This window comes from Phoca vitulina, unplaced genomic scaffold (assembly GCF_004348235.1).
Source record: "Phoca vitulina isolate PV1807 unplaced genomic scaffold, GSC_HSeal_1.0 scaffold51, whole genome shotgun sequence".
Taxonomy (NCBI): Eukaryota; Metazoa; Chordata; class Mammalia; order Carnivora; family Phocidae; genus Phoca; species Phoca vitulina.
In genome coordinates, this window is record NW_022589754.1 from 11,323,551 (window position 1) to 11,350,632 (window position 27,082).

The window sequence follows — 27,082 nt, forward strand, 5'->3', positions numbered from 1 at the left end:
AAGAAGAAGAAGAATGTAGCAGGAGGGGAAGAACGAAGGGGGGGAAATCGGAGGGGGGAGAAGAACCATGAGAGACGATGGACTCTGAAAAACAAACTGAGGGTTCTAGAGGGGAGGCGGGTGGGAGGATGGGTTAGCCTGGTGATGGGTATTGAGGAGGGCACGTTCTGCATGGAGCACTGGGTGTTATGCACAAACAATGAATCATGGAACACTATATCTAAAACTAATGATGTAATGTATGGGGATTAACATAACAATAAAAAAAATTTAAAAAAAAAATGGGGCATGGCCCAATTTTGTTAGGAAGATGACTCATAATTTGTGAATAATAATAATTTCTCATACCACCTATCAAAATAAATTCCCACTAGATTCAAAAATTAAAAAAAAAAAACAACAATGAGATATCACTTCACACCTGTCAGAACAGCTATTATCAAAAAACAAGAAATAACAAATGTTAGCAAAAATGTGGAGAAAAGGGAACTCTCATATACTGTTGGTGGGAACATAAATTGGTGCAGCCATTATGGAAACCAGTATAGACGTTCTTCAAAAAATTAAAAATAGAACTACTATATGATCCAGCTTTTCCATTACTGGGTATTTACCCAAAGAAAATGAAAATACTAACTGAAAAAGGTATAGGCACTCCTAAGTTCATTACAGCATTATTTACAATAGCCAAGATATGGAGGAAACCCAAGTGACCATCAATACATGAACGGATAAAGAAGATGGATACAAACAATGGAATATTACTTAGCCATAAAAATGAATGAAATATGGCCATTTGCAACAACATGAATGGACATGAAGTGTACTGTGCTAAATGAAACAAGTCAGACAGAAAAAGACAAAACCGAAAACAAAACAAATGAAAAAATAAGACAAAATCAGACTCATAGATACAGAGAACAGACTGACATTTGCCAGAGAAGAGGGAGGCTGGGGCGGTGGGTAAAATGGTTGAAGGGAATCAAGAGATATAAACTTCCAGTTATAAAATAAGTAAGACATGGAAATGTAATATACAGCATGGGGAATATAGATAATAATATTGTATTAATTTTGTATAGTGACAGATGGTAACTAGACTCACTATTGTGATCCTTTCATAGTGTATATAAATGTCAAATCACTATGTTGTACATTGAAAACTAATATAGCATTATATGTTAATTATACTTCAATAAAACAAAAAGCAATCTGCACAACTATATAATAAAGGAGCTGTGACTTAGTAAAGACATGTATGAAAGATATCTAGGGGTTTTAGGCAACATTAAGTTCAACAGGTATCCAAGTGGTAATGTGCTGTCTTGTTGGAAATCTTGAACTGAGTTGTACAAAATGTACTGGTCAGAACAAAGGAAGAGACAGTTGTGCTTTCCCTTGCCCTGGGCAGACAACACCTGGAAGGCTGTTGTGGTTCTGGGGCCCCACACTTTTTTTAAAGTGGAATTTTTAAATTTAACTTTAATTCCAGTATATTTAACATAGTGTTATATTAGTTTCAGGTGTACAATATTGTGATTCAATAATTCCACACATCACCCAGTGCTCATCATGACAAATGCACTCTGTAATCCCCACCACTTATTTCACCCATCCCCCCACCCACCCTCCCTCTGGTAACCAACAGTTTGTTCTCTACAATTAAGAGTCTGTTTCTTGGTACAAAGGGGAGCCCATAATTTCTCAATAGGAAAGGTATAAAGCAAGCAATTTGTTGGAAAGAGGTGACTAGAGATTTGTCTTGATGCTTACTTGCATAGCAGGCACATGAGTTTTGCTTAGATTATTGGTTTATTAGTCGTGGCTTTGGGGGATGCTAAAGTTCCCCAAGCTACCTTTGTTGCTATCACTGGTAATAAAGGGTGGACATTCCTGATAGACCATAGTGCCCTGTTCCAAAACAAAGACCATCCCATTACCCTTAGGAGTTTGGGGCAGGGGGTGGGGAGGAGGAGGAAGGGAGAATTGTTAGGAGTAGGGTTAGGCAGAGGAGAAATCCCCAGAGCAAAACTGCCAAATAGAAGAGTTCCTCACAACAGGATGAAGCAAGGCCTTTCCAGTCAGAGAAACCACAGGCTGCTGGCACTGAGCCTGTGCCAGCAGGTGACCTAGTTAGAGGAGTGTGTGGCTGAGGGAGTCAATGTGCTAAAAAGCCCCACAGATGTTGCAAGCAGGCAACAGAGAATGAAGAGGGGATCCTAAAAAGTAGAGTTAGCTATATCCTCAGGCACTCACATCCAGTAGGAAAAGCAGTTTTCTTTTGCTCCTGGCTGCCTTCAAGAAGCTAAAATATCCAGAGTGCAGTGGAGCCAGGCTGCAGTGAGATATTGCCCAGCTGAGGCCCACCGAAGCTAGCACAGTAGGGCATGAACATATGCATTGCTTTGGAGGTCATATCTTGAACCTGGGGTAATACATATTTTCCAAGAGTGAATTCAAGATCCAAGATGAGTAGGGCACCATGAGGTCAGGGAATGAACATCACCCATTAGGTGACCCCTCCCTGACCCTACAGCTTTGCTCTTGAATTATTACCATTCGATCAGAACTGAAAGGCTCTGAGTCTAACCTCCTCATTGTGCTGGCAGGGAAACTGAGACTTAGAGGGGTGAGGGCCTACTCCACAGTCACACAGTGAGTGAACACAGCAATGGTAAGGTTAAAACTCAGGTCTAATGACAGTCAGTGCTCCCTTCCACAGCTTGGCACTGAGCCCTTCTCAATGCACAAAAATGCAAACTACAGGTCAGCCCTGCCTTGCCTCCCTCCAGCCATCTTTCCATTCTACTTCCTACACTGGCCCTGAAAAACAGCAAGCCAAAGCGGTGGGCAGCCCTGCAGACCTCGGCAGGGTGAAACACAGTGCTATGAGAATGATAAGCACAGCTTAAGATGTGGACATGAAAGAACAACTCCCAGAGGTTGTTTCAATGCTGGGTAATTGACGTTTTAAGCATTTTTCAAAGCATGTTATTATCCTTGCACTTAAGGTTGCCATTGGCAATAATGTGATGGGAATAAAGCCAAAATTCCCCCAGATAAACAAACAAGACACTTAGTCCCAGCCTGAGCTTCAGGTAACCTGCTGCCACTAGACATTCTGGCTCCCTCAGCACAAGAATTGGGTTCCTGGGTCCCACATAGCTCTGGACAGATCTCTGGTTGCACAAAAAATTGAAACTTTACAGCCGACCCTGCTTTTTGAAAGAAGAGGGTACTGTGTCTCCAGACCCAACCCTCTATCTCTGGAAAAATGGAAGTACAGGGGATAAGAATGTGCACCTGCCCAGCAAGTTGGCAGCCTGGCTTCAAGGATTAAGCTCAAGGACATAGAGGCCTCAGAGATAGATCTGACATGGTTCTACCATCAAAGTACTCACAGTTCCGGAGACATGGAAAGATAAATAATGGCAGAATGAGGGAAAGTAATGTGGATGTTCTATGTAAAGAGAGGATGGTGAGAACCGAAGCAGAAAGGCTCTGCCCTTATTTTCCTATCTGTCCACTTTGCTGCAGGCCACTGCCCTTCTGAGCCTCAGTTCCTCACCTAAAAAAAAAAAGTCAAAGGATTCAACTAAGCAGTTCTCAAAATGGGCCTATTATCAGAATCACCTGAAGAGAGTATTTAAAATGCAGATTTTGAAGCTCTACCTCAGAAACTCTGATTTAGAAAGTTTATCATGGGCTGCAAAGCAGCTGTATTTTTTAACTTTTTATTTAAATTCCATTTACTTAACATACAGTGTAATATTAGTTTTAGGTACACAATATAGTGATTCAACACTTTCACGCAACACCCAGTGTTCATCATGATAAGTGACATCCCAATCCCCATCACCTACTTAACCCATCCTCCCACCCAACTCCCCTGGGGTAACCATCCGTTCTCTGTAGTTAAGAGTCTGTTTCTTGGTTTGCCTCTCTCTTTTTGTTCCCTTTGCTTGTTTTTTTTTTTTTTGTTTCTTAAATTCCACATAGGAGTGAAATCATATGGTATTTGTCTTTCTCTGACTGACTTATTTTGCTTCACATTATACTCTCTAGCTCTATCTACGTCATTGCAATGACAAGATTTCATTCTTTATGGCTGAGTAATATTCCATATATCACATAAAGAGATGTGTGTGTGTGTGTGTGTGTGTGTGTTTGTGTAGAAGCTGTATTTTTAACACACTCCCTAGATGATTTTAATGGTCAGCCTTGGTTGGGAACCACTGGACTAGATGATCACTGAGGACCTTCTAGCTCTGATCTTCTATGAACCTAAGTCAAGTATTTGGACCAAGTATTTGGACCAAATACTTTATCATAATTATCAATGTCACCATCCAGAAAACCATTATCATGACTTTCACATTCACATGACTCAGGTTTAGGCGTTTCACACAGGGAGTTTGTGGGCCTCTCTGAAAACTCCCAAAGATTGAAACTGACCATGTGTTCAGACCCAAAGGACATACCTCTGGTCATTTGAACATTGGATCTTTTATTTGAATAAGTAAGTCAATAAGTTAAAAACCTTATTGAGGAAGAGAAGGGCAAAAGCCTATTGAGGGGTGGCAAAGGAAGAAGTATTCAATTACATGTTGGGGCAGGACCGGGTGGGGAGGAATGCATTCTCTGTTACAGTTAGGTAACTCTGTCATTCTGTCATCCTCATCTTCACCCAGGCCCTGGGCCAAAATCTGAGCTTCTGACAATAAGAAAATAGACAGAGACCTTCATCATTCTGGCATGACTGGAGGCAAGAGGCTGAATCCAAACACTTAGGGAGAACTGTATCCGTAACAATATCTTAGAATTCTCAAAGTTGAGAAGTTCTCTATTCTAGATTAATTTTCTTCTGCTGCAAATTTATTTCTACCAGTACTCTGATCTTTGTATGAGAGGTAAGCAAGCTTAAATTACCAATCCCTGGATAATTATGTGTCAGAATCCACTCGAACGTGGGATGCAGTCTGCTTGGTCCATCCAAAGGTATCACTGAGCTGGCAAGAGAGGAGCCTGTTTCCCCTGCCAGACTTTCTCATGAGGGGTAAGAAGGCAGGGAATTGACTTAGGTTGAGTCTGGAAACTGGTGTGGGGGAGGGGGAGGCCAGGCCGCCCAGGGAAGAACAAGGCAGATGTCCAGGATATTTATACTGTCCAGCTGCATGAATGCAGACAAGGCAGACCATACTTTGGGAATTCCAGACTCAGCAGAGGATGGGTGAGAGTGTGGCTCTGCTCTGAAACTCAGAAACCTGATTGGTCCCAGGGGAAAGAGGGGATGGAATCTTGGTCCCCACAATTAAAAATCAGAGTCCATAGATAGGGCAAGGATGTAGGAGAGTCATTTGTCAGGAGAAAATTGAAGCTTGAAGATTCCTATGGGATTTCTTAGGTAGAAGGAGCATGATCAGCAGTCAAAGGAAAAGCCTAAAACTCTAACCTTGCTTGTTAAAAAGAATGATTTGGAAAACAAATCCAAACACATTACACCTTTAAAACAGTCTAGCAAATAAGGCATAAGAAGTCAGCAGTGGATTCTGGCTTTGACTAGTATGCCTAGAATGAGAGGCATGAAACACTTGGGGCTTTTTGCACACAATGCATCAACCTTTCCCCAAACATGTCCATGTTCAGATAACTCCCCATTCTCCTTCACCTTCCCTGATCTTGATGCTTTCTGAATTCCTTTTCTATACTGCCTCCCTCTTCAAACCTTGCTGTGCTGAGAGTGTGAGTCCCTCATTTCCTTCGGTACACATTTATTAAGCACTTACTATATAGTGCATTGTGTTAGGTGCTGGGGTCACTATATCTCTCCTTATAAATCACTGTGCTCAACTGTATGTCTGTTCATACAGACATAAGACATGAGACTTAGTTCTCTGTCTCCCCTTGATCCTTCATTCATAGCACCTAGCAAAATGTGATATATGTAGAGAAATAAAATAAGTCTTCTTGCAAGAATTCGAGCCAAATAAAAAAGGAGATGAAAAGATAGTACACAGTCTCTTTTTGGTACACTACCTAATTTTTATTAGGTTTGCTGCCTGGTTTTATTTATTTCCTGGAGACTGATGGTTATCTTAATAGCTAATCCAGAATTCTCACCTCTCATATGCTTCCAGATGAGCTTCCTACCTACATCAACACACATACACACACCACTTAGAACCTGTCACTTGTTATCAATGTGCCCTTCACTTCTTTGAGCTTCAGTTTTCTCATCTGCAATAATGGGCTAGTAATAACATTCTGAGACAAGCCTCATCTTTCCAAATAGATCCTTCCTACTGGTTGCATTGACTTGAGATTGCCACTGCTTCTGCCGGTGAGATGAGAAAGGCTTTCTGTGCAGAAAAGCCCAGCTAAGTTTGTCCGTGGGAGAAGAAAGAGGACCCTGTGGGAACCTTGCGATTTTCCACCACAGACACAGAGATTCCAGAAGCAGATGACTACCTAGTCTTCAGAGCAAACACTGGACGTGAAACAGGACATTAGCCAGGCTGGGTACATTTGAATTATTTTGTATGTGAAAAGGCAGTCAGGGAACAGGGAGTATTAACAATAGCAACTCCTCTTGTATGAAGAGCACTTTAGAGCTCACCAAGTATTTCCAGATTATTCTCTCATTTGAGCCTCAAAACAAGCAACAGAATTGTCCTAGATGTTTTTGCATAGTTTTATTTTTCATTTAAATCCTGAGTCAAACCTTAAAACAGTCTGGTTTTTGCCTGTTTTACAAATGAGGGAACTGAAGTTCAGGGCAGTAAAGTACCTTGACCAAAGTCACACAGGGAGATAGTGGTAAAATTGGCAGATAGTGGTAGAATCCATGTTTTCTCATTCTTTGTGGAGTGCTCCTTCACCTGTACCAAATAACAAGGGTAGAGGAGTGGGGGGAGGTGGCAGGATATGGTGCCAGGACAGCAAGGTTTGAAGAGGGAGGCAGTATAGAAAAGGAATTCAGAAAGCATCAAGATCAGGGAAGATGGGGGGCGCCTGCGTGGCTCAGTCATTAAGCGTCTGCCTTCGGCTCGGGTCATGATCCCAGGGTCCTGGGATCGAGCCCCCACATCGGGCTCCCTGCTCTGCGGGAAGCCTGCTTCTCCGTCTCCCACTCCCCCTGCTTGTGTTCCCTCTCTCGCTGTGTCTCTCTCTGTCAAATAAGAAAAAAAAAAAAAGATCAGGGAAGGTGAAGGAGAATGGGGAGTTATCTGAACCACAGCCCCTCCCCCGAAGTAATTTCCCAAGTGCTGCCAGGGTTCTCCTAGGGAAACCCTCTTCCCCAGATGTTCGCTACATAGACAACTTGGCTCACCTCAGACCCTGGCCACTGGGCACATCTGGGACCACTGGGACAGTAGTCCTCTGAGGGGGTAGATCAATACCACCCCCACCAGGTAAGGTACCAGACTTTGACTAAACACTTAGTGAGCCAATCAGCCTTCTTCTGATTGAGGTTCAGAAGGGGATATAAAATTCATCAGCAGCTTCCAAGAGGGAAAGGTTTGATGGAGTAGGTAGGGAATGAAATATTCATCTCAGTCCAAGGAGGACTTTGGACAATGCAGAATCAAGGTTGACTGTCTACAATTCCTGACTATACCATGCACCCAGAGAAGCACACACACAAACATGGGTACAACCACCTCAGGCATGGAAGCAGCTTCCCTGGTGCCTTTCTGTAGGGTTTTCTCATTTGCCAAATTAAGGGGATATTTCCTGTTTTTTATTTTGGTTTTGATTTGTTTTGTTTTGTTTTATAGAGGCAAAGAGTTACAAGGCCCAGGCCTAGAGCCCAGAGAAGCTTCTAGAAGTTATTACAAAAAGCACCTCACCTGGTACCTGGGGCCAGGAGTGGGGAGCTGAGTCAGAGTCCCAGGCCAACTCAGACTGAGCTTATTGGGGAGGCCTACTCTTCCTCTGTACACATAAAGAGAGCCTAGTGGGAAGAGGAGCATGATAGGTTCCACAGTTAAGAGACTCAAGGCTGCCTGAGTTAATGGGGAAGGGTTACCATAGGGTTTCTGACCTCTAGAATGTCAAAGCTGGAAGGGGCATTAGGAATCATCTAGACAGGGTATCTGATATCCATGGAGGCCATGGAAGAGCAAAGGAGAGACACCTTAGGCTTGGGAATCAAAAAGCTATACTAGTACTATACTAGCACTTGACCTTGGATAAGTTACCTAACATTTCTAATCAATATATTTATCTGTAAAAAAGGGATGAGTATCCCCCCATAGGGCTATTTTGAGGATTAAGTGAGATAATCCATGGAAAAAAGCATAGTGTCTGGCATGCAGTGGGCTCTCAATATTTCTTTTAAATATAAATGGCTTTAATACCATTAATCAAGCAGAGTTGTGGTTAAATTCTGATTCCCCCATTTCTAGCTGTTTAACTTTGAGAGGCCACTTTACCTCTTGGTGTATCTTAATGGGACTAATCTTACTTCACAGGGCTGTTGTGAGGGTTCACATGTAAAAGTGAGCATGGTGCTAGGTAAAATGCTCAATAAACATTGGCTGAATGTGAATGGGCACATCACTAGGACATGAAACTTGGATTATTTTCTCAGAGTTGTGCTTTAGCACCCCATACTCTTTTGTCTCATTCGTGTGACTGGTCAGACAAATGGATATAGCCTAAACAGAGCCTTGAGTAAGCTGAATTTGTTCAGATGAGGAGTGAACCACAGTATGGGATTTTGACTTCATTAGCACTGGGCAAATACATGGCTTGCACTTGCTCACTTGCATGGCTAACTCCTCAGCCACAGATATAATAGGCCAAGGCTCATAAGGTAGTCTCCCATCCTGCTCTCGGAGGCACAAATTCCCATTCCAACAGCCAACCCTAACACTCCTGGGGACTCTCTAGCCATTTTCCTTGCCCAAAGCCCAAAGCGATGAGGGCAGAAACAGAAAAGTCAAGGATTGGTGGAGAGAGGCTTTCCTCTTATTGCTCAGTCTGGAAATACTTTCAGCTTACATCTGGCCTGCATCCTGTAAAAGCCTTTAGTGGATCTTTACTGTCAAGGATTGTCTATAAAGCAAACCTCATCTGTAAGTTGTATATGTGTATGTGTGTGCTGCTGGTAGTGGCAAAAGGCGGGGGCAGGGATGTTGAATGATGTTCAAAGCACAGAAATTTTCCATTACCTGACAGGATGTTTCAGGGGGTCAGGCCTAGGAGAACTGTCCAGCTATCAAATCTTCCCCTGAGATCAAATCGAGACTTTACAGGAACCTCAAGCTTACTCTTTTTTATCATTAAAGATTTTATTTATTTATTTTTGAGAGAGAGAGAGAAGGAGAGAGAGAGAGCATGCAGAGGGAGGAACAGAGGGAGAGAGAGAATCTCAAGCAGACTCTGCACTGAGCGTGGAGCCCTGCTCCATCTCATGACCCTGAGATCATGACCTGAGCTAAAATCAAGAGTTGGACACTCAACTGATTGAGCCACAAAAGGTACCTCTCAAGCTTACTCTTAAGCAGCTTCTTCCCACACTTGCCAAGCACTGGTTTTCAGAAACCCTAAAGAAATAGCTGGGCTTTTACTCCAATGCATGGATTGACAGTTAACTCCCAATCAGAATTATTGTGACTATTGCTAGTCTACCCTCAACCACTGCCAAGCGAATAGTAAAAGTAGGTCTCATTACACATGCCTCAGTTTCCTCACATGCAAAATGAGCTGGTGGTTTATGCAATTGCTCTCTAGAAATTAAGGACTCCACAACTCAGTGAACTAGGAAGTCAGGCTCTGCCCTACATATTCTCATGTGTATGTGCACACACACACATACACTGTCATTTATCCTCATGACATCCACTTTCATACATTCATATGTCCATACACAAATATATGCCCATAGTTACACACAGTTACATATACTCAGATTCCTACTCACATTCATACATACTTTCAGAACTTTGACACAAACATATACAGGCAATGCACAAAACTGCATACACACAAGCACACATACACACATAGTTCCTCCTCTTATGAAGCTGACCAGGAAATAAACATACTTGGGAGGGAATTCCATTATATATTCATGGACAACAACAAGAAAAGGATTTAATATTCAGAGTAAGCAATCCCCAGTCTCAAGGCTGAATCTCCCTGCCCTGATCCCCACTACCCAACCCCCCACACACATTTTTTAAGTCATTTTGTGAGGAACCCTTACAGTTTGCCCCTTCCTGGTAAGCTGAAGCAATAAAGCCTAAACCTAAATGAAAACACATCTCAGTTTGCCTCGGACAATCCTAATTTATGCCTGTTGTCCCAGCATAATTTTAATAGTGTCTCTTTTCACTCTCAAAAATGTCCCAGTTTGGATAATAAAGTATCTGATAGCCCTACTTAAACCTTTCCTCACCCTGGGTCATGACTGGGCCACCTGGGATGGCCCAGTAGGCCCAGGCCTACTGTCTTCCTGGGAAAACATTTTGTTCTTTAACCATGCTTAACTCTTCAATTCTATCACTAAAGATTCTTTTTAGTGTTCCAACCTTGCATTAAACGAAACAGTTTACTAGTCCATGTCCCAGTGATTAAGGGGAGGCTGGAGCACTTTGCCATTCTAGTTGGCCTCATGGTGGGCACTAACCCTCCTTCTTTTGTTCTCACCCCATTTAGTTCCCCAGCTAAATTCTTTCTGCTTATGATCCTGGACACCCTAACGTATTTTCTCCTTTTCTTCCTCTTCATCCTTTCCAAAACATTAGGCTCTGATGACCCAGACTCTCTGTGAAACAAATTACACTCCATGCCATCATCACCCACCCTACCTTAGACTCAGAGACCCTTGAAATAAAAAGGAGTGGTAGAAGGAAAGTGAAAGAGGGAAAGGGAGAGGGAAAGGAAAAAAGAGAGGGAGAGATTCAATCCCATTTAGGCTTTGTGACTAATTTTCATTAGGCCTGCTACCTAATTTCTTTTAGCCTCAGGGCATGGGAGCTAGTGACTATTTTTGTGGCTGGATTAACTGTGTTTTAAAAAAAATCTGAAAACGCTGTCAGCTCTTTGCAAACATGGCTATAAATATATTGTGCAGAATAGATTCATAATGCTATTCACAGAGCAATTGGACAAGGATCCATGTTCTCCAGACATGTGGATACAACATACTGCAGCTTGAATTTTGGCAGCAGCTGTGTTAATCTGCAAACAAAAGAAGCAGGGAAGAGGCCCCAATAAGAGCAAAAGGGACATTATCTGTGTGAAGTGGGGGCATTTACACACATGGCCTTTCTCAGACCCTGAGAAAACTGAATAGTCTGGGGAGAAGCTGGACGGTATGATGTGCTCACCTGTACAGCTATGGAGCTGTACATATATGTACATATGCACATACATATATACATATATATACATCTGCCTGTGTGGGGGTATATGTGTGAGAGAAAGAAAAGGGGGCTATCCATGTAGATAAATGTGTATGTGTATGCCTATGGGTGTGTGTGCTTTTAGTTATCTGTCATGAGTTCAAGCTTAAGGTCAGATTTTGTGTATAGTTTTATACACACGAGTGGTTGGTTATACATATGTGCATCATTGGTGATGCCTCAATCCAGCCATAGGTGCATGAGAACATATGCAAATCTATAGATTAATTTATATACCTGGCAGCCATGATGATAATTTATATATAAGTCTCAAACCAGTTTTCAAAATATTGTCACCTGCATCCTCTCATTTGAACCTCATCACAAGACTGTGAGATAGAGATTATTATTTCCTCCCCCCATTTTGCAGATAAAGAAAGTGAGGTTGAGAAAGGCCAAGTGACTTGGCCAAGGTTGTAGATTAGGTAAACCATAAATCCAGGACTCTAACACTGGTCTAGCTGATGTCAGATCCTGTGCCTGAGTCTATACCACACAGCACAGAAAGAAATGAGGCAAAAGAGACTTGAACTCTGGGGTCTATTTTATGATCTCCCATTCCAAGGGCACCTTTTCTATTAGTGCTAAAACAAATTCCATGAAAAAAAAAGAGGGCCCCAGGGCAAGTGCTATTCTCTGTTGAGCCATGGCCTGGAGAATAGTCTGCAGGTTGCTTGTCTTGCCTGAAGACACTAGCCAAGTCCACTGATGGGACAAAGATGAGCCATGGCCTTTTTGAGCATGTTCACTGGTGATACTCTAGAGCCCACTGGGGGTACTTTCTGAAGTTAAGAGCTAAGACAGTAGGTTTGTTCCCTCTCTATTCTCTGCTTTGGCTATCTGTCTTTCTTTTCCTAAAAGCCACAGGCTCCCAACATCTGGTCTGACCGGTTCTACCTGAGTCTTCCATGTTTGAGATATCCTGTGAGGAGGGCAGGTAGCATAGGTCTAGCTAGGTCTGAATGTGAATAGTGCCATCCCAGGGCAAAGCAGCAAATAAGCCCATCTGAGGTTTTGCTAACCTCCCTTACCCTGACCACTAGGTCCTTCCAGGTTGTTGGCCTGTAGATCTAAGGAAAACTTGCTTTTGGCTAGTTTTTCCATAGGCAAAATCTAGGTCAAGGCAAAAAAAAAACCCAAAAAACAAAAAAAAAACACTGTGTCTCTTGGAATACACACTATCCTGTTGTTTACCATTTGGATGGTTAGAACCTGGTCAAGAGCAATGGAGATAATGATAATGATTCCAAGGTTTCAGGATCACTGATTTGAAGGCCTTGAAGACAGGGCTCAGGGAAGGAGGAATGGTCTCCTAGTCATTTCAAGGCAGGTGGTCTTCACCATTCCCCTGCTCTACTATGACTGTGCTCAGTCATTCCAACTGGGCACCAGAATTTTAACTTGCTAATGTTTAGAGATTCTTCTGTGGGCCCCTATTGGGACTTCCAGGCATTTGTCCTCCCCTCCCCCTAGCCCCAAAAGATAAACCCTCCTTCCAAGTAACAGGATGGGAGGTCCCAACTGGCAAGGAGGTCACAGGGCTTGGCAGGATCTTGGCAAGTTGTTAGGAGGTGGGATGCAGAGCACCCTGTTGTGGATGGGGTTATTCAGGTTTCAAAACTGTTGTATGTGGATGTGTAGACCACTCACATTCATTGGTTCCCTCCAGAATTCAGGGAGGAGCTTATAGGTTGATGTGGCCAGTGCAGGATTACCCAACATGTAAGCAAAGTTATGAGTTTAGGGCACCAGTGAAGCAGGGCCACCCCAAATGAGAAAAGCATAGATTTAATGAATTGTTTCAGAAGCTGGCAGTTAAAAAAATAGTGCTTAGGGCCCCTAAAGATCTTAATCTGGTCCTGAGCATGACCAACATCAGAGTAGCCCAGATGGTTCCTGGATAAAGTAAGTTTACCCCCAGAATTCCTGACTGAGTAATGCAAAGCTCCCTTGGGCTCACCTGGGATTACACTAGCCTACTAGTGAGATAATAAGAATAGCAAATGCTTATACAGCACTTACCATGTGCCAGACACCGTTCCAAGCTATATATAACTCATTTAACAGCCCTATATGGTAAGTACTCTTATTATCCTCCTCTTACAAATGAGGACGTAGCAGCACAGAGAGGTTAAGTGGCCTGCCTAGGGACGCAGCTAAGTGGTGGAGCCAGGACTTACTCAAGCAGTTTGGCTCCAGAGTTAGTGCTCACTCAAGAAGCCTCCGTGAAAGGAAAATTCTCATTGGTACTTCACCCATAGGACACAAACCCCATTTAAAAAAATAAAGCCAAGATCTTAGGAAAGTCATCTTAAATTGGAGAATATTCAGGAAAGATTTCCAGGCATGTTGACTCAGCGTATCATAATCTGTCCCACCAAATCTCAGCTTTGCATTGAGGTACTTGCTCACTTGTGCACACATGTTTTGTCTTTGCCTCTTTTGGATAGAATTCTCCAAGGAGACAGGATGGAGACCACAGGATAGCTACCCTTTCCAAAGCTCATCTCTTCTCAAATCTGGGAAGAATTGTTTTCCATTTTCATCAGAGAAGTTGTTCTCTTACTCACTACCTCACCATTCCCCATCGCCCAAAACATTTTTGGTTTATAAAAGCCAATGGTTTTAAGCACTAAGTCTCTGGGATGTCCCGTCTTCTCATTGCATTAGTGGAAAAATTGGGGCCAAGAAAAGGGAAGGGACTTTTCAGGGTCACAAAGCCAGTCACAGAGCTAGAAGCAGAACCCAGGTCTCCTGATTGCCAATCCAGTACCTTTCTTGATCCCAGCCAACAAGACTTAGCAAGGCCCAGATCCTTCCTTCCATGACCCTCATTTCCATCTCCCTTAACTTTTTGACTCCCAATTGTTTATTTTTCATCATACCATACTTCTTCTTATCCATACACTTAAACTTCAAGCTGCTATCAAGTTTAGGGACAGCTCTATTCCAACTTTCAGGGAGCTCCTACATATCTGTCCCCATGGAACATGAAATGGGGACACCTGGGTTCTAGTCTCAGCTCTGCTAAATATTAAGTGTCTGACCTTAGGCCACTCACTTGCCCGCAGTCTGCTCTCCATTTTCTGAAACTATAAAATAGGAATATAAGTCTCTACATAGTCCTTCCCTGTTGTGAACTTTTCCCTAGCTAAATACAAACCACATTGAGTTTCCATTTTCCAGAACCCCTCAACATAGCACTTGTTGTGATCAAAGATGTTGGCACATGATGAGATTCAACTGAGTATTTTATTTCATAACTGTCTCTGTTGCAAGGATAAACATCAACTAAGATATAAACTACAATGTGCTACACACAGAAGGGATTGTTACCACTCAGTAGTTTTCCACTGTCCTGGGACTCACAGCATCTGGATGTCTGTTTGGGACTCAAGGTAAGGGGCTGAGAGCTGTTGCCATTTCTGCTCTCATGTCCTTTATCCCTCCCCTCGGACCTCAGAAAAAGTGCCTGGGCTGCTGACATGGAAGAGCAGGTGGTGTAGGTTGGGCAGGCTATGCCACAAGCCATTTGCAGTCACCTCATTCCGTGGCCCAATGCCCAGATATCCTCCCACCCTGTGCCCTTCTCTCTAAATGTGCTCAGTATCTTCCTCTTCTCCTGCCCCTCCACTCTACCCCGCTGCTGGGTTAGGGCCTAATGGGGAACAGTGACTCACTGGACTCTCAGAAGGCAAAGACCCAGACTTTGAGCAACAATCAGACTGTCCAATTCTCAACCTTCATCCTGCCACTGCCCAATTCATAGGCTCTTCTTCACTTAGCTAAATCCCATTTTGAGTTACAACTCTCCTAGCGAACCGTCCTTGATTCCTCTTGATTCCTCACACTCACTTCTCCTTTTCCACATCACCACACAAAAATTGCATTCAATTATATATATGCATATATCTTTACTACTTAGCAATAATCTGCAGTTGTTTGGTATGTTATGTCTTTGCAAAGAAATTATAAACTTCTTGAGGGACTTTTCCTTCTTGGGCTCATCCAAGGTCTAGCCTTGCACACAAAAAAACACTTATTGACCTGAATTGAACCAACATTAATTGAATTGGGTAGAGGATATGGGGAAGGTTTGTGAGCAGGGAGAAAACTAACATGTATTGGACATTTAGTACGTACCTGGCTATATGCTAAATATTTTGTATGCTTCATCTCATTTAATCTCCATAGCAATAATGAAAGATGTTATTATTATCCCTATTTTATGCATGAGAAAACTCAGACTTTAAGAAATTAACAACTTTGTCAAAGCCAGCCATGTGGTAATTAATTGAATCAAGCTTTAATGCCTATTAGCAAAGTGTTGATTAAATAAAATATGATATACCCTTATAATAGAATACTGTGCAATTACAAAAAAAGAGTGAGGACTTTATGGATTTAATGTGCAATAATATCCAAGATATATTTTGAAGTATAAAAGGCAAGGTGGAGGATAAAATGAAGTATGGGTTACCATTTGTATTTTAAAAATAGAGTGTACACACACACACACACACACACAATTGCTTGTACATATACAGAATATCTCTGGAAGGACACACCAGCAACACTGGTGGCCTCTAGGGAGGGGAACAGGGTACTGGGTGAGAGGGGTTAGAGAGAGACTTTACAGTGTTGCACCTCTTGAATTTTGTCTCATATTAAATAAATAAAATCACATTTATTAAAACACAATACAATCTCTTTCCACAAAGTAGTGCCTGGGGATTGACTTTGGAAAAGTTCAGGGAGGGAAGGGGGCAGTATGCCAGTAAATTGGATTGGGGACCTCCCAGGGTACCAAAAGCCCCATCCTTTGCACCCATTTCCCAATCCCTCTTACAAACTAATCTGCACTATAATCATCTGACTATAATGTTGATTGAGGTCACATCTTTCCAGATCTCAGTTCTCTACCTATAAAATGGGAACCAGATGGGGTAGGATAAGATGGTCTCCAAAATGCCTTCCAGCTCAGACATTTAAATAACCAAAAATCAAAAGGGTGAATCCTACTATATTTGAAATCTTGGTCTCAAAGAAGGGCTTGGAGATTTTGTTTTGTTGTTTGCAACAAAGAAGAGAAACATTTCCATTCAGGTTTGCCTACTAGATGGTCTTAATGGAGGCTCCCTAAGTGGTCACTGAAATGCTTGTTCAAAACTGCTATTGCAGTCTTCCTCCAAGCCTCTGGCCTTCTGTGGCCTCTGTTCTCCAGGGCTATCCTGTTTAGAACACAAGGAAATTGGCCCACTCCAAAACTGAATACAAAAGAGCAAGGCCCCTTCTATGCTTAACGTCCCCTGGCCCAGACCTTCTGACTCTAAATATCCCTTTCCTTCTTCCTCACTACCTGCAAGAGAATAGAAGCTCTGTGAGAGACCCTCGGGAGGAAGTGACGCCCTAACTTCACCCACCACTCACCCCCCAATCCCTAGCAATTCCTACTAAAAAGCTCAGCCCTTGACTTGTAGGGAGGTTTGTGAGCTCCTGCCAAGAGCTGTAAATATTTTAACATGCCTTGTTTCCTTGAATGTATATGACTTGGGATCAGGCCCCTCCTTTCTCTGAGCTCTTAGAGAACTGAGGAACAAAGAAAACACAGCCAGTCCTTAGCTACAGGACACCCAGGTCAAATTGCAGAATAATACAGAGGGGATATGAGGAAGAGATTGAGTGGGGAGGTAGAATGTGAGGAGGAGGGTTGATTCTCCTTCCAGAAACATTTAAAGAAAGGTATAGCAACTCAATTTCTAGGGGCTGGGAAAGGTTCCTGGAAATAAGAATAATACCAACCCCTTCACAGTTTACAAAGATCTTATGTATACATAATCTCATTGGATACTTCATAGTCCTATAAAATATTGTTAATTCCATTGTGCAGATGAGAACACTGAAGACTTGGAAGTTTATATAACTTGTTCAAGGCTAAACAATTAAGAAGAGACCATTTCTATGGGATCATGACTCTGGGTAGAGTGAGATGGGTAGTTAGAGGAGTATGTCATACATCACAAGACTGTCAGACTTCTGTCTACTAAACCCTTTCCAGGCCATCTTTCTTATCCCTTAGTCATAAGGATGCCCTGAGGCTATAGGAATGGAAAACTTGGCAGCAGTCTTCTTGGTAGCTGCCTCTTCCCATCCTTACTATGTATTAGGTGATATATAAAAGCAGGAATTCTGGACTCAGATTCTCTGTGTTCAAATCCTGGCTCTGCCATTATTTCCTATATAAGCTTAAGCAAGTTACTTAACTTCTGTGCCTCTTTTTATCTACAAAAGGGAGAAAATAATGGTACCAAATTTCATAGTGTTGTTGAGAATTAAAATGAGTTGGTACATGTAAAGAATTTAATTTTGGAGGACATTAGGAGAAGGAAGGGAAAAATGAAGGGGGGAAATCGGAGGGAGAGATGAACCATGAGAGACTATGGACTCTGAGAAACAAACAGGGTTTTAGAGGGGAGGGGGTTGGGGGGATGGGTTAGTCCAGTGGTGGGTATTAAGGAGGGCATGTACTGCATGGAGCACTGGGGGTTTTTTTATTTATTTTTTATTATTATGTTATGTTAATCACCATACATTACATCATTAGTTTTTGATGTAGTGTTCCATGATTCATTGTTTGCATATAACACCCAGTGCTCCATGCAGAACGTGCCCTCTTTAATACCCATCACCAGGCTAACCCATCCTCCCACCCCCTACCCTCTAGAACCCTCAGTTTGTTTTTCAGAGTCCATCGTCTCTCATGGTTCGTCTCCCCCTCCAATTTCCCCTCCTTCATTCTTCCCCTCCTGCTATCTTCTTCTTTTTTTTTTTAACATATAATGTATTATTTGTTTCAGAGGTACAGATCTGTGATTCAACAGTCTTGCACAATTCACAGCGCTCACCATAGCACATATCCTCCCCAATGTCTATCACCCAGCCACCCCAACCCTCCCACCCCCCCACCACTCCAGCAACCCTCAGTTTGTTTCCTTAGATTAAGAATTCCTCATATCAGTGAGGTCATATGATACACCTCTTTCTCTGATTGACTTATTTCGCTCAGCATAACACCCTACAGTTCCATCCATGTCGTTGCAAATGGCAAGATTTCATTCCTTTTGATGGCATAATATTCCTTTGTATATATACACCACATCTTCTTTATCCATTCATCTGTCAATGGACATCTTGGCTCTTTCCACAGTTTGGCTATTGTGGACATTGCTGCTATAAACTTCGGGGTGCACGTACCCCTTCGGATCCCTACATTTGTATCTTTGGGGTAAATACCCAGTAGGGAGCACTGGGTGTTATACGAAAACAATGAATCGTGGATCACCACATCAAAAACTAATGATGTGTTGTATGGTGACTAACATAACATAATAAAATAAATTTTTTAAAAAAGAATTTAATATAATGCTGGCACAGATTTAATTGCAAAATGCTAAATAAATGTTAATAATAATAATAATAAGTAGCAGGGAGGGCTTATAGTGAGTCATCTCCATACTTTTACCCAGTCCCCTTGGGATTAGTGGCAGTCCCACATGAAGGGCATGGGTGGTGAACAGAAGAGCTCTTTTCTTTGTGAGAAGCTCAGTGACCTGAACAAGTGACTGAATCTGTGATCTCAGCCTCATAGGTGCTGTGTTCTAAGCAACTGTGCTAACTGGCCCAGACAGACATCACATGCCCAGCTATACATACACACGTACACGCAGGTCTGGATGTATGGGTGCATGTACATACCCTTTCAGCCTGGATAAGAGGGTGGGTGGGTAGATCCACAGGATAAGCTGAGCAAAAAGACTGTATAAGGACTGCTTGTCTAGTGACATTTCCCTTCCGCTTTTCCCTTCAGCTATGCAGAAGCAGGGAAGCAACTAACCTGGGAGCTTCACTTCCACTCTTTCTACCCTCACTGACAGCACTTTTGACTCTAGTTAGGACTTGGGTGTCTGCCTCCTCCCTTCTCTGACTCCTCTACAATCAATTCTGTAGTATTTTTTGGCAAGAAGAGAGATGATGAAACTCAAAATAGAATGAAGACTTCTGTTCTATCCAGAGCCACTGAAGCTACTGAAAACCAATCTGAAATCTCTGGAGGTTCAGTTGGCACAGAACAAGGAAAGTAAGGACTTGAAGAGAGAGGGGTGCAACTGACCAGGACATTTGTTGAATACAATTGGGTAAGACCTGCTACAATACTATTTCCTTGGCTGGGGTCCCAGGGTTATGAAAAGAGAGGGTGTGGAAATGATAAAAACAGGTTCATAGCAGCTATCTTACTGCAAAAATCCAGAGGTGATGACTTCTACACTCTTGAATGCTATATAGAAAGTCACCTTTCCCCCAGAAAGTGGACAGTAAGAGAGGGAAGAAAGGGGGAAAAGGAAGAGATTCCTCTGTGGGATGTGTAGAAATGGGTCAAGATCCAGGCTGGAGTTGGGCCTGTACAATATCTTAAACTCCAGTTGTTCCTTTAATTGAGCAAGAGAAAGAGAAAGAAGAGAGATAACAATACTGTGAGGAAAGAAGATGACATATCTAGCAAAGGTGATACAAATACACTATGAAAACGGGAGGAGCCAGGAAAATATGGTTAGGAGAGCCAATTTCATCCCTTCTTCTCCTTTCAACCCCAGAAGCTGGAGCAAAGTAAAAGATAAAGGTAGGCAAGACTACCAGGGTGAAGAGGCATATATTTCCTCAAGCCACCCAAACAGGCCACATTCAACACCCACAAGTAGGTGCCAAGTGATTTCACATTAGTAACCACAGCACCCACCTGCAAGGTAGGTAATTAAATGTCCTTAGGCTTAGTGCTCTGTCATTTCTAAGATGGGAGAGGGCTGGAGTGTCCTAAATCCTCTTCCCATTGACCTTTGAGTACCGAGAAGGATGCAGGATAAGGGGATGGATGGAAGCAGGAAGAAACTTATAATGTTTCCACGCTCCAGTGTTGGGGAGTTACAAAGGGGTCCAGGCCAAGATGTACAGACCAGGCTGGCCATCTCCTCTCCATCACCCTTACCTAACAAGTTTTTCATTCCGGGCCCTTTGTGCTAGTCTGCCATAACCCCTATAGAAGCCTCTATTATGTTAAACCTGATTCCATAAACAGATGGGAAAAAACTTCTTTTCTAATCCATGGCTTCAGGTGAGGTGTATGGTGTGTGTGTGTGTGTGTGTGTGTGTTATGAATAAAGCCTTTTCTCTAAGGTTTGCTCATTGAATCCCAAGTGAGACAGTTCCTTTAAAGGCAAGAAAGTTCACTCCATCTTTTACACAATCTGAAAAGAGTAAATGATTATTTATTTTCAAAAGGCAACAAAACAAAAAGATGCTGGTGGTAAAAGCAGTACACCCTCTTGGGAAACTGGTCTGTTCAAAAGGTCAAGATGGCATCCTTTACATATTTCTGCAAATGTTGATAATCCAGATGCTTGTTTACTCTTCATGGCATTGGAGGAAATGTTTCCAATGACAAGCAAGTATAAATTTAGGGGAAAATGAGAGAGAGCTCTATGCCTGCTTGTCCAGTAGCCACACTCTCAGCTAAGCCCTGAGTGAAGCTGAAGTTGACCAGGGATTGTGGATACCCAGTAGGGCCTCCTCTAAGACTGAAACAGCAGTCCTCCCACACCCATCCACAGTGGGACCCAGGCAACAGTTCTAACCCAGTTATAAAGTTGCCCTGTCTGAAGCTCCCTGAAGAAAACCACTATATCACATTTAGGAATCTTGGTTTACTCTTCTTTCCTGAAGTAACAGCAAACCAAGGTCATAGTAACTATGCATTTCTGAGAAGTAAGAATGAGCTGTGGGAAATTAAGTTTCAGGGGAAGGGTCCAAACTGAGGCTTAAGGAAATGCTTATAGTTTAATGCTTTTTAGGAATAGGCTCAAATGCTGGGAAACAGTAGCATACAGACCCACTCTGCTAGCCTGCAGCCGGCCAAGTTGAGGGAATTTTCTTGGGGGCCCAGTTCCATACTGAGCAGGCATTCTGGGAGAAGCAGTTGTATATCCAGAGTTGCCCTTATACACTGGGCAAAAAGGAGTGGATCTTTCCAACAACAATGGTATATATAAGCAGCCCTATAATCTTTAAATACATATGACATGGAAAAATAATATCTATGTGGTTTTTTTCATTGTTTCCCCAATCTCTTCCCAGCCTGTCTACATCTTCATTCAGGCAGATTAACAAATTTCAATTTTGTCTGAATGAGTCAAAATGCATGCCAAGTGAATAGTAAAGAATAAAATATCACATAAATCTAGAAGGATAGAATGGCATAGCTATAAAGTTCATCTAGTCAAACCCTCTCATTTTTCAGATAGATAAACTGAAGTACAGAGAGGTAAAGTACCTGCTCAAAGTCACAGAGCAAGTCAGGGGCACAAGCTGTCTAACCCCTAGTCACTGTCTAGCTGGTATTACTGACATCACCAGCCCTTTGGGGTCCAGATTTATATTTAGAATGAGCATTTGAGGTCACTGGACAGTGAGCCAGGGATCCAACCTCAACCAGCTACTCCAGCTACAACAAGCATCCCCCTGGTTGGCTTCCAAATACCCCAACCTCTCCTCCTCATCCCTTCCAGTATGAGTCAAGGTCCTAGTTTGGTTGGAAGGGAGGCAGAAGAGTTACTTGAAAGATGCCTGACCAATGGCCCTGTGGCCTAAAGTTCCATTGCAGGCTCTAAACCAATGTGATCAAGTTTATCTGGACAGTAGGCAAAAGCTTTCAGCCAAAGGCAAGACCCTGGCAGATTTGCTCAACAAATACCTGGTTCCTAAATGCAGCAATTTAGTAGTCAGCCCAGTGAGACATGAACCAAGCAATGAAAGGCCCTAAGATGGGGAAGAGAAATATAGCCTAACCTGCCTTTGACCCAACCCATCCTTGGGACTCTCTGTCTAAATACATAGTGTACTATTTTCCCCATGCCTAGAAAATTCTGTCTCCATTTGAGTGATCCATGAGTCTGAACTATCTTGTACCCAGTAACAGACTTTCCTGACCATTGTCCCCTTCCCTGGGTGGTGTGAGCCCTAGTCCCTATCCTCCAACCTAGGAGCCTACAAGGACCATGCTTATAAACTATGCAATAAAAGATGCCTCCCATCATATTTTATGGCTCAGTGTTAGACTGTCAGTCAAGGTGGAAAGTGCAGAGTAAAGGGTTTTCTCTGGAGCACATTTAAAAAGACCTAAGCTTAGAGCCAATGTTAACAACTCTGGCTTGGTCTACCTTGTCCCCTGGATCCCCAACCCTAAGCCTTCCCTAGCTCCAACCCACTTAGGGTTCCAATAATGACCTGGGGCCCACAACCAATGCTATCTTGTTCCTCTTTATCCTCTTTCCTCCAAAAGTCAACTTTCCCTGGGTCCTATGCCTGGGAGGAGTGGCAGGCAAAAGGTTCCTGAGATATAGGCAACAGACCAAGGTCTGGTTTTGGGGGGAAAGGAAAAGATCAGGAGAGAAATGAGCCTATATTTCTTGCAGAGCTACAAGAAAAACTGAAACCAGGAAGCCATGCTATACTTTTCACCAGATTGCCTGGCTGCCCTGTCCTGTCTGCTGCTTGGTCCGGGCAGGGGGACTCCCAAATTTCCTACAAGCTCTGAAAAAAGTATAGGCTCATTTCTCTCTTGATCTTTTCCTTTTCCCCCTAAACCAGACCTTGGTCACTTGCCTCCATCTCAGGAACCTTTTGCCTGCTATTTGTGTCAGGCATAGGACCAAGGGAAAGTTGGCTTCCCTTCAAAAACAGGTGAAGAGAAGGCACAAGATATACTGTTAGTGCCACCACAGAACTCTACACATCACAGAATCCACAAAAACTGTACATTGCATGCTCTAGAATGGCCTGAATTCCACGTCCTTTCTACTCTCCGTGGCTTTTCCCCATGCCCAGAGACCCCTCCGATGTGGAGTTAGCCCCCACACAGCAAAACTACCTTTCTCTGGGGCTCCCTCATAACAGTTAAAATTATCTGCAGAACCTTAGATTCATAAAGCCATTCAGTGGCAGCTTTAGAACTGTAAAGATATTAGGCCTAGCCAAAGAGAATCTGGGGTGTAGGATGCCTCCAAACATTAAATTCACAGATTTTTAGAGATAAAAGGCATGTCAGACATTAATAGAAATGGACAATGCACCGCATTAATAGAAATGTATAATGCACCAACCTCTGTGATTATGGGGGTATATGTTCCATGTTCCCCAGAATGGTTATTAGGCAAATGCTGGCTGATAAACATTTTAGCAAGCTTCTACTGGCTTCTTCTATCCTTTTGAGACACCAGTGCTGTGGCACAAGTTGCTGGGAAATTTTGAGTAAACTGTAGAAAGCATGTGGAGGCAGAGACACATTTGGAATCTCAGGATCTGAATGGTTACTTGGGAAAGCTGAGGGGACCAAGAAAGGTAGTGCTAAGGATGAGATTTTCTAGGAGCTCAGAAATGTGGTGGGGTATTCTTGACCTTTTCAAAATAAAAACTGAGGTGTTCCCAAGAGCATCCAGCATCAAAAATAACTTTCATGAATTCAAGATGCACCACAGCAAGGACCCAAGCCAAAGTATTCTGAGACCCTAGGGACATACCAAATTCCTTTCTGTCCCTTCCTGACCTATACTCACCATAATTTAAACCAGTAAACCCAGCCCTTCAATGGACCTAGTCTGTGTCAGAGTACACACCAGCCACACCTCTGCACAGCCCACTGCCGCCCCCCCCTTTCCCAGCTGCACTGTGAGGTCTTGACCGGAAAGTCCCAGCCAGCCCTCCCCCTGAGTCCCCTATGATCACCTACTTTGAAGTTTGTTCCCCAGCAGTAAACCTCTTCCTGGTAAAGTAGTGGTTTTTCCAAGTTTCATTACATACTCTGAAGGGCCCAGCTCTAGGCCTGCTCACACCACATGAATGCCAGGACTTAGCTTCAGCCCATCCCCCACTACCTCCCATGAAGTTCCACCCAGACTTTGCCACTGACTCTGAAGGCCAACAGCCTGCCTTCAACCACAGGGCAATGCTCAGCAGGTGCCCTCCTAGGTAACCTAGGCAACAGCCAGAGGCCTTACCCTGGCTGCCTTCCCAAGAGCCCCTGAACTGCATCAAAGCAAGGAAAAGGTAGTCCCAGGGGTGAGTATGGCAGTGACCTTACTCCCAGTTGTTCTACACAGTCCAGGGACCCCCTATGCTTGGTCATCAGTGTGGCCTGGGCAGTCTCCGCCCTGGACAGCTACTGAGGCACACTCTAATTTTCAAGTGGGACCCACACATTGTGGTGCCAATGGGTCATAAGAGGCACCAAGAGGTACCCCAAATCCTCTTCTTCAAAGGTAGCCCAGTGAAAGGGCAAACTTTAGAAGGCGGGGGGTCCTTGGTTCAGAGCAGCGGTAGGAGTGGCTGTTCAAGGGCCCAGGGAATCCACAGGTGGACGCCCTAGAATTCAAGGTTTCCATGTTCAATAAATAATCCGGAGGCCCCCACAGAGGGCAGCAGAAGTACGTGTTGGGGTGGTGAGATGAGGGAACCCTTCAGCCCCAGGGCAACACTATGAAAAGCCACATATTCTGAGCTGCGAACTTTCAGCCAGTGACAGCAGAGCTGTCCTGAGGAGCCACAGAAGGAGCAAGCCTTCAGGGAGAAGGCATCCCAAGTCCCTCGCTCCCTCCCTAGACTCCTCATCAGAACTGCCAAGGGGAATCGCCATTGGCTTTCTGAGAAAACAGGATAGCTCCTCTGACTTCAGAGCCTATGGGCAGATTCAATGCGAAGAGAAGGCAAGGTTGCAGTCTTGCGGCCACAGGCCTAGAGAGCGAAGGCTATGCCCCGCAGCCCTGCCTGTCTTAGGGAAGAAGACCAAGTCAGCCCCACGCAAAAGTGGGAGAGGTGGAGGCCGGCATTCTGGCTGAGGCCAGACGAGGCATCCCACAGATAGTGGAGAGGCTCGGGCGCCGGGGAGGGAAGGCTCAGGTTGGGGGAGGCGTGGAGTGAGTCTCAGGGCCCAGCCTGCCAACTGCCTTACACTCCTCTGGCAGGAGACCTCGGAGACCGCCTCCCTGCTTGCTTTGGGGTTCAGCTCAGAGGGCACAGAGATCTGCTCGCTCCCTCAGAGTGGTAGAGGCCGGCCTGGCCTGGCTGGGTCATAACCACCGCGAGCAAAGAGACGCGCGCCCACCCCACTCGCACTCCCTCCCTTTCCCTCTCTCCCTCCAACAGACACACTCGCCGGCCTTGTGTTTGACTCTTCGCTCAGTCACCAGGATTCTTAAAGTGTTTTTGACAGAAAACACCTCCGCTCCCTGTACAGGAACAGGGGCTGCTGCGGAGATCGGCAGTACGGTATTTCTCTCAAAGCCCTCCCAGCCTCCCAACTCTCTCCTTTCTCCATGACTTCGCGCCGCCTCCAAAAAAATTTGCAAATATTTCCCCCCACTACACATGGTCAGCATACTTAAAAAAAAAAAAAAAAACAAATAACCCAAAAGGTGCGTCTGGATTTGTACCAGGGCTAAAAAGTTCATTCCTTGCCTGTGATCAATGAATATCCCAGGTCCCACCCAAGGGACGTCTTGCGCCTAGTCTCCATAGGTAAGGGTGCCCTGAGCCCCGCAACCCGCGCCTTAGCAGCGCCGTGGGCAAGGGACAAGGGGGAGGAGTCGAAGCAGAAAGCTGAAGGGGCGCCTCCGACGGAGAGGTCAGGAGTCGGCGGCAGTGGGAGCGGAGGACACCCTTGCCCAGAATGCCAGGAGGGGCGCGCGGGGCCACTCACCTGCTTGGAACTCCACTTGGCGATTTTTCTCTCTTTCCTCCTGCAGCAGCATGGAGTAGAGGATCCCAAAAGAGTTCTGGATGCCAAAGATGGAGCCGTTGCACCAGGTGGCAGCGAAGACCACCATCCAGCCGAAGCCACCTTCGGGGGGCTGAAAGCCGCGCGCGGTGCCGCGGGTCTCCACGGTGGGCGTGGACTTGGATTCATGCACTGGCTCGGGCTCAAATTCCAACTCTGGCAAGGGTGCAGGGTCCGGTAGGGGCTGGGGCTCCGGCTGGGGCTCCGGCTGCGGCTCGGGTGGGGGCACTGGCACCGGCTCCGGCTCGGGCTCTGGCTCGGGGCTACCCACCCACTCCTGCTGTTCCTGGTCTGCTTCCCGCCAGGGCCCCTTGGCTTCCTTGCTCGCCAGGCTTTGCAGCGCCATCTCGGCAGGGGGACTGTGGCTGCTCCGGCGGGAGGAGCCGCTGTGTGGCTGGTACTTGTTTCTGCTGCTGCTGCCGCCGCTGCCGCCGCTGCCGCCGCTGCCGCCGCCGCTCCGAGCACTGCTGCCGCCGCTGCCTCCTCCTCCCGGCTCCGCGCCCCAGCTGGCCCGCCTGTCCCGCGACAGACGGTCCCTCGAGTCCTCTCCTCCTCCTCCCACGTCCAACCCCCCTTCTGCTCTCCCCATGTCATCTCTCTCCTCCCCCTCCTCTTCTCCCCCCCACCTCTTCCTCCCTCAACAGGCAGCCGCTACAGCCTTGCTCTTCTCCCTAGCCCTTCCTGCTCCCCATACTCGCCTACCTACCCTAGCCACTGCTCCCTACCTCAACTTCCTTTCCAAACTACTGGATCCCGTCCTCCTTGTCCAGATACCCAGTAGAGGGAGAGT

At 44.6% G+C, this 27,082-nt stretch overlaps 1 protein-coding gene across 1 annotated transcript in view; it reads right to left on the reverse strand.

The window, feature by feature from the left end:
- The window catches only part of SLC16A2 (solute carrier family 16 member 2), a 127,638-nt gene extending 100,877 nt beyond the window's left edge, over window positions 1-26,761 (reverse strand). Inside the window, exon 1 of the mRNA XM_032387835.1 lies at window positions 26,215-26,761. Coding sequence (XP_032243726.1) covers window positions 26,215-26,638 — 424 coding nt within the window. The 5' untranslated portion in view covers window positions 26,639-26,761. The remainder of the gene's footprint in view (window positions 1-26,214) is intronic.
- Between the last annotated feature and the right edge of the window lie 321 nt (window positions 26,762-27,082).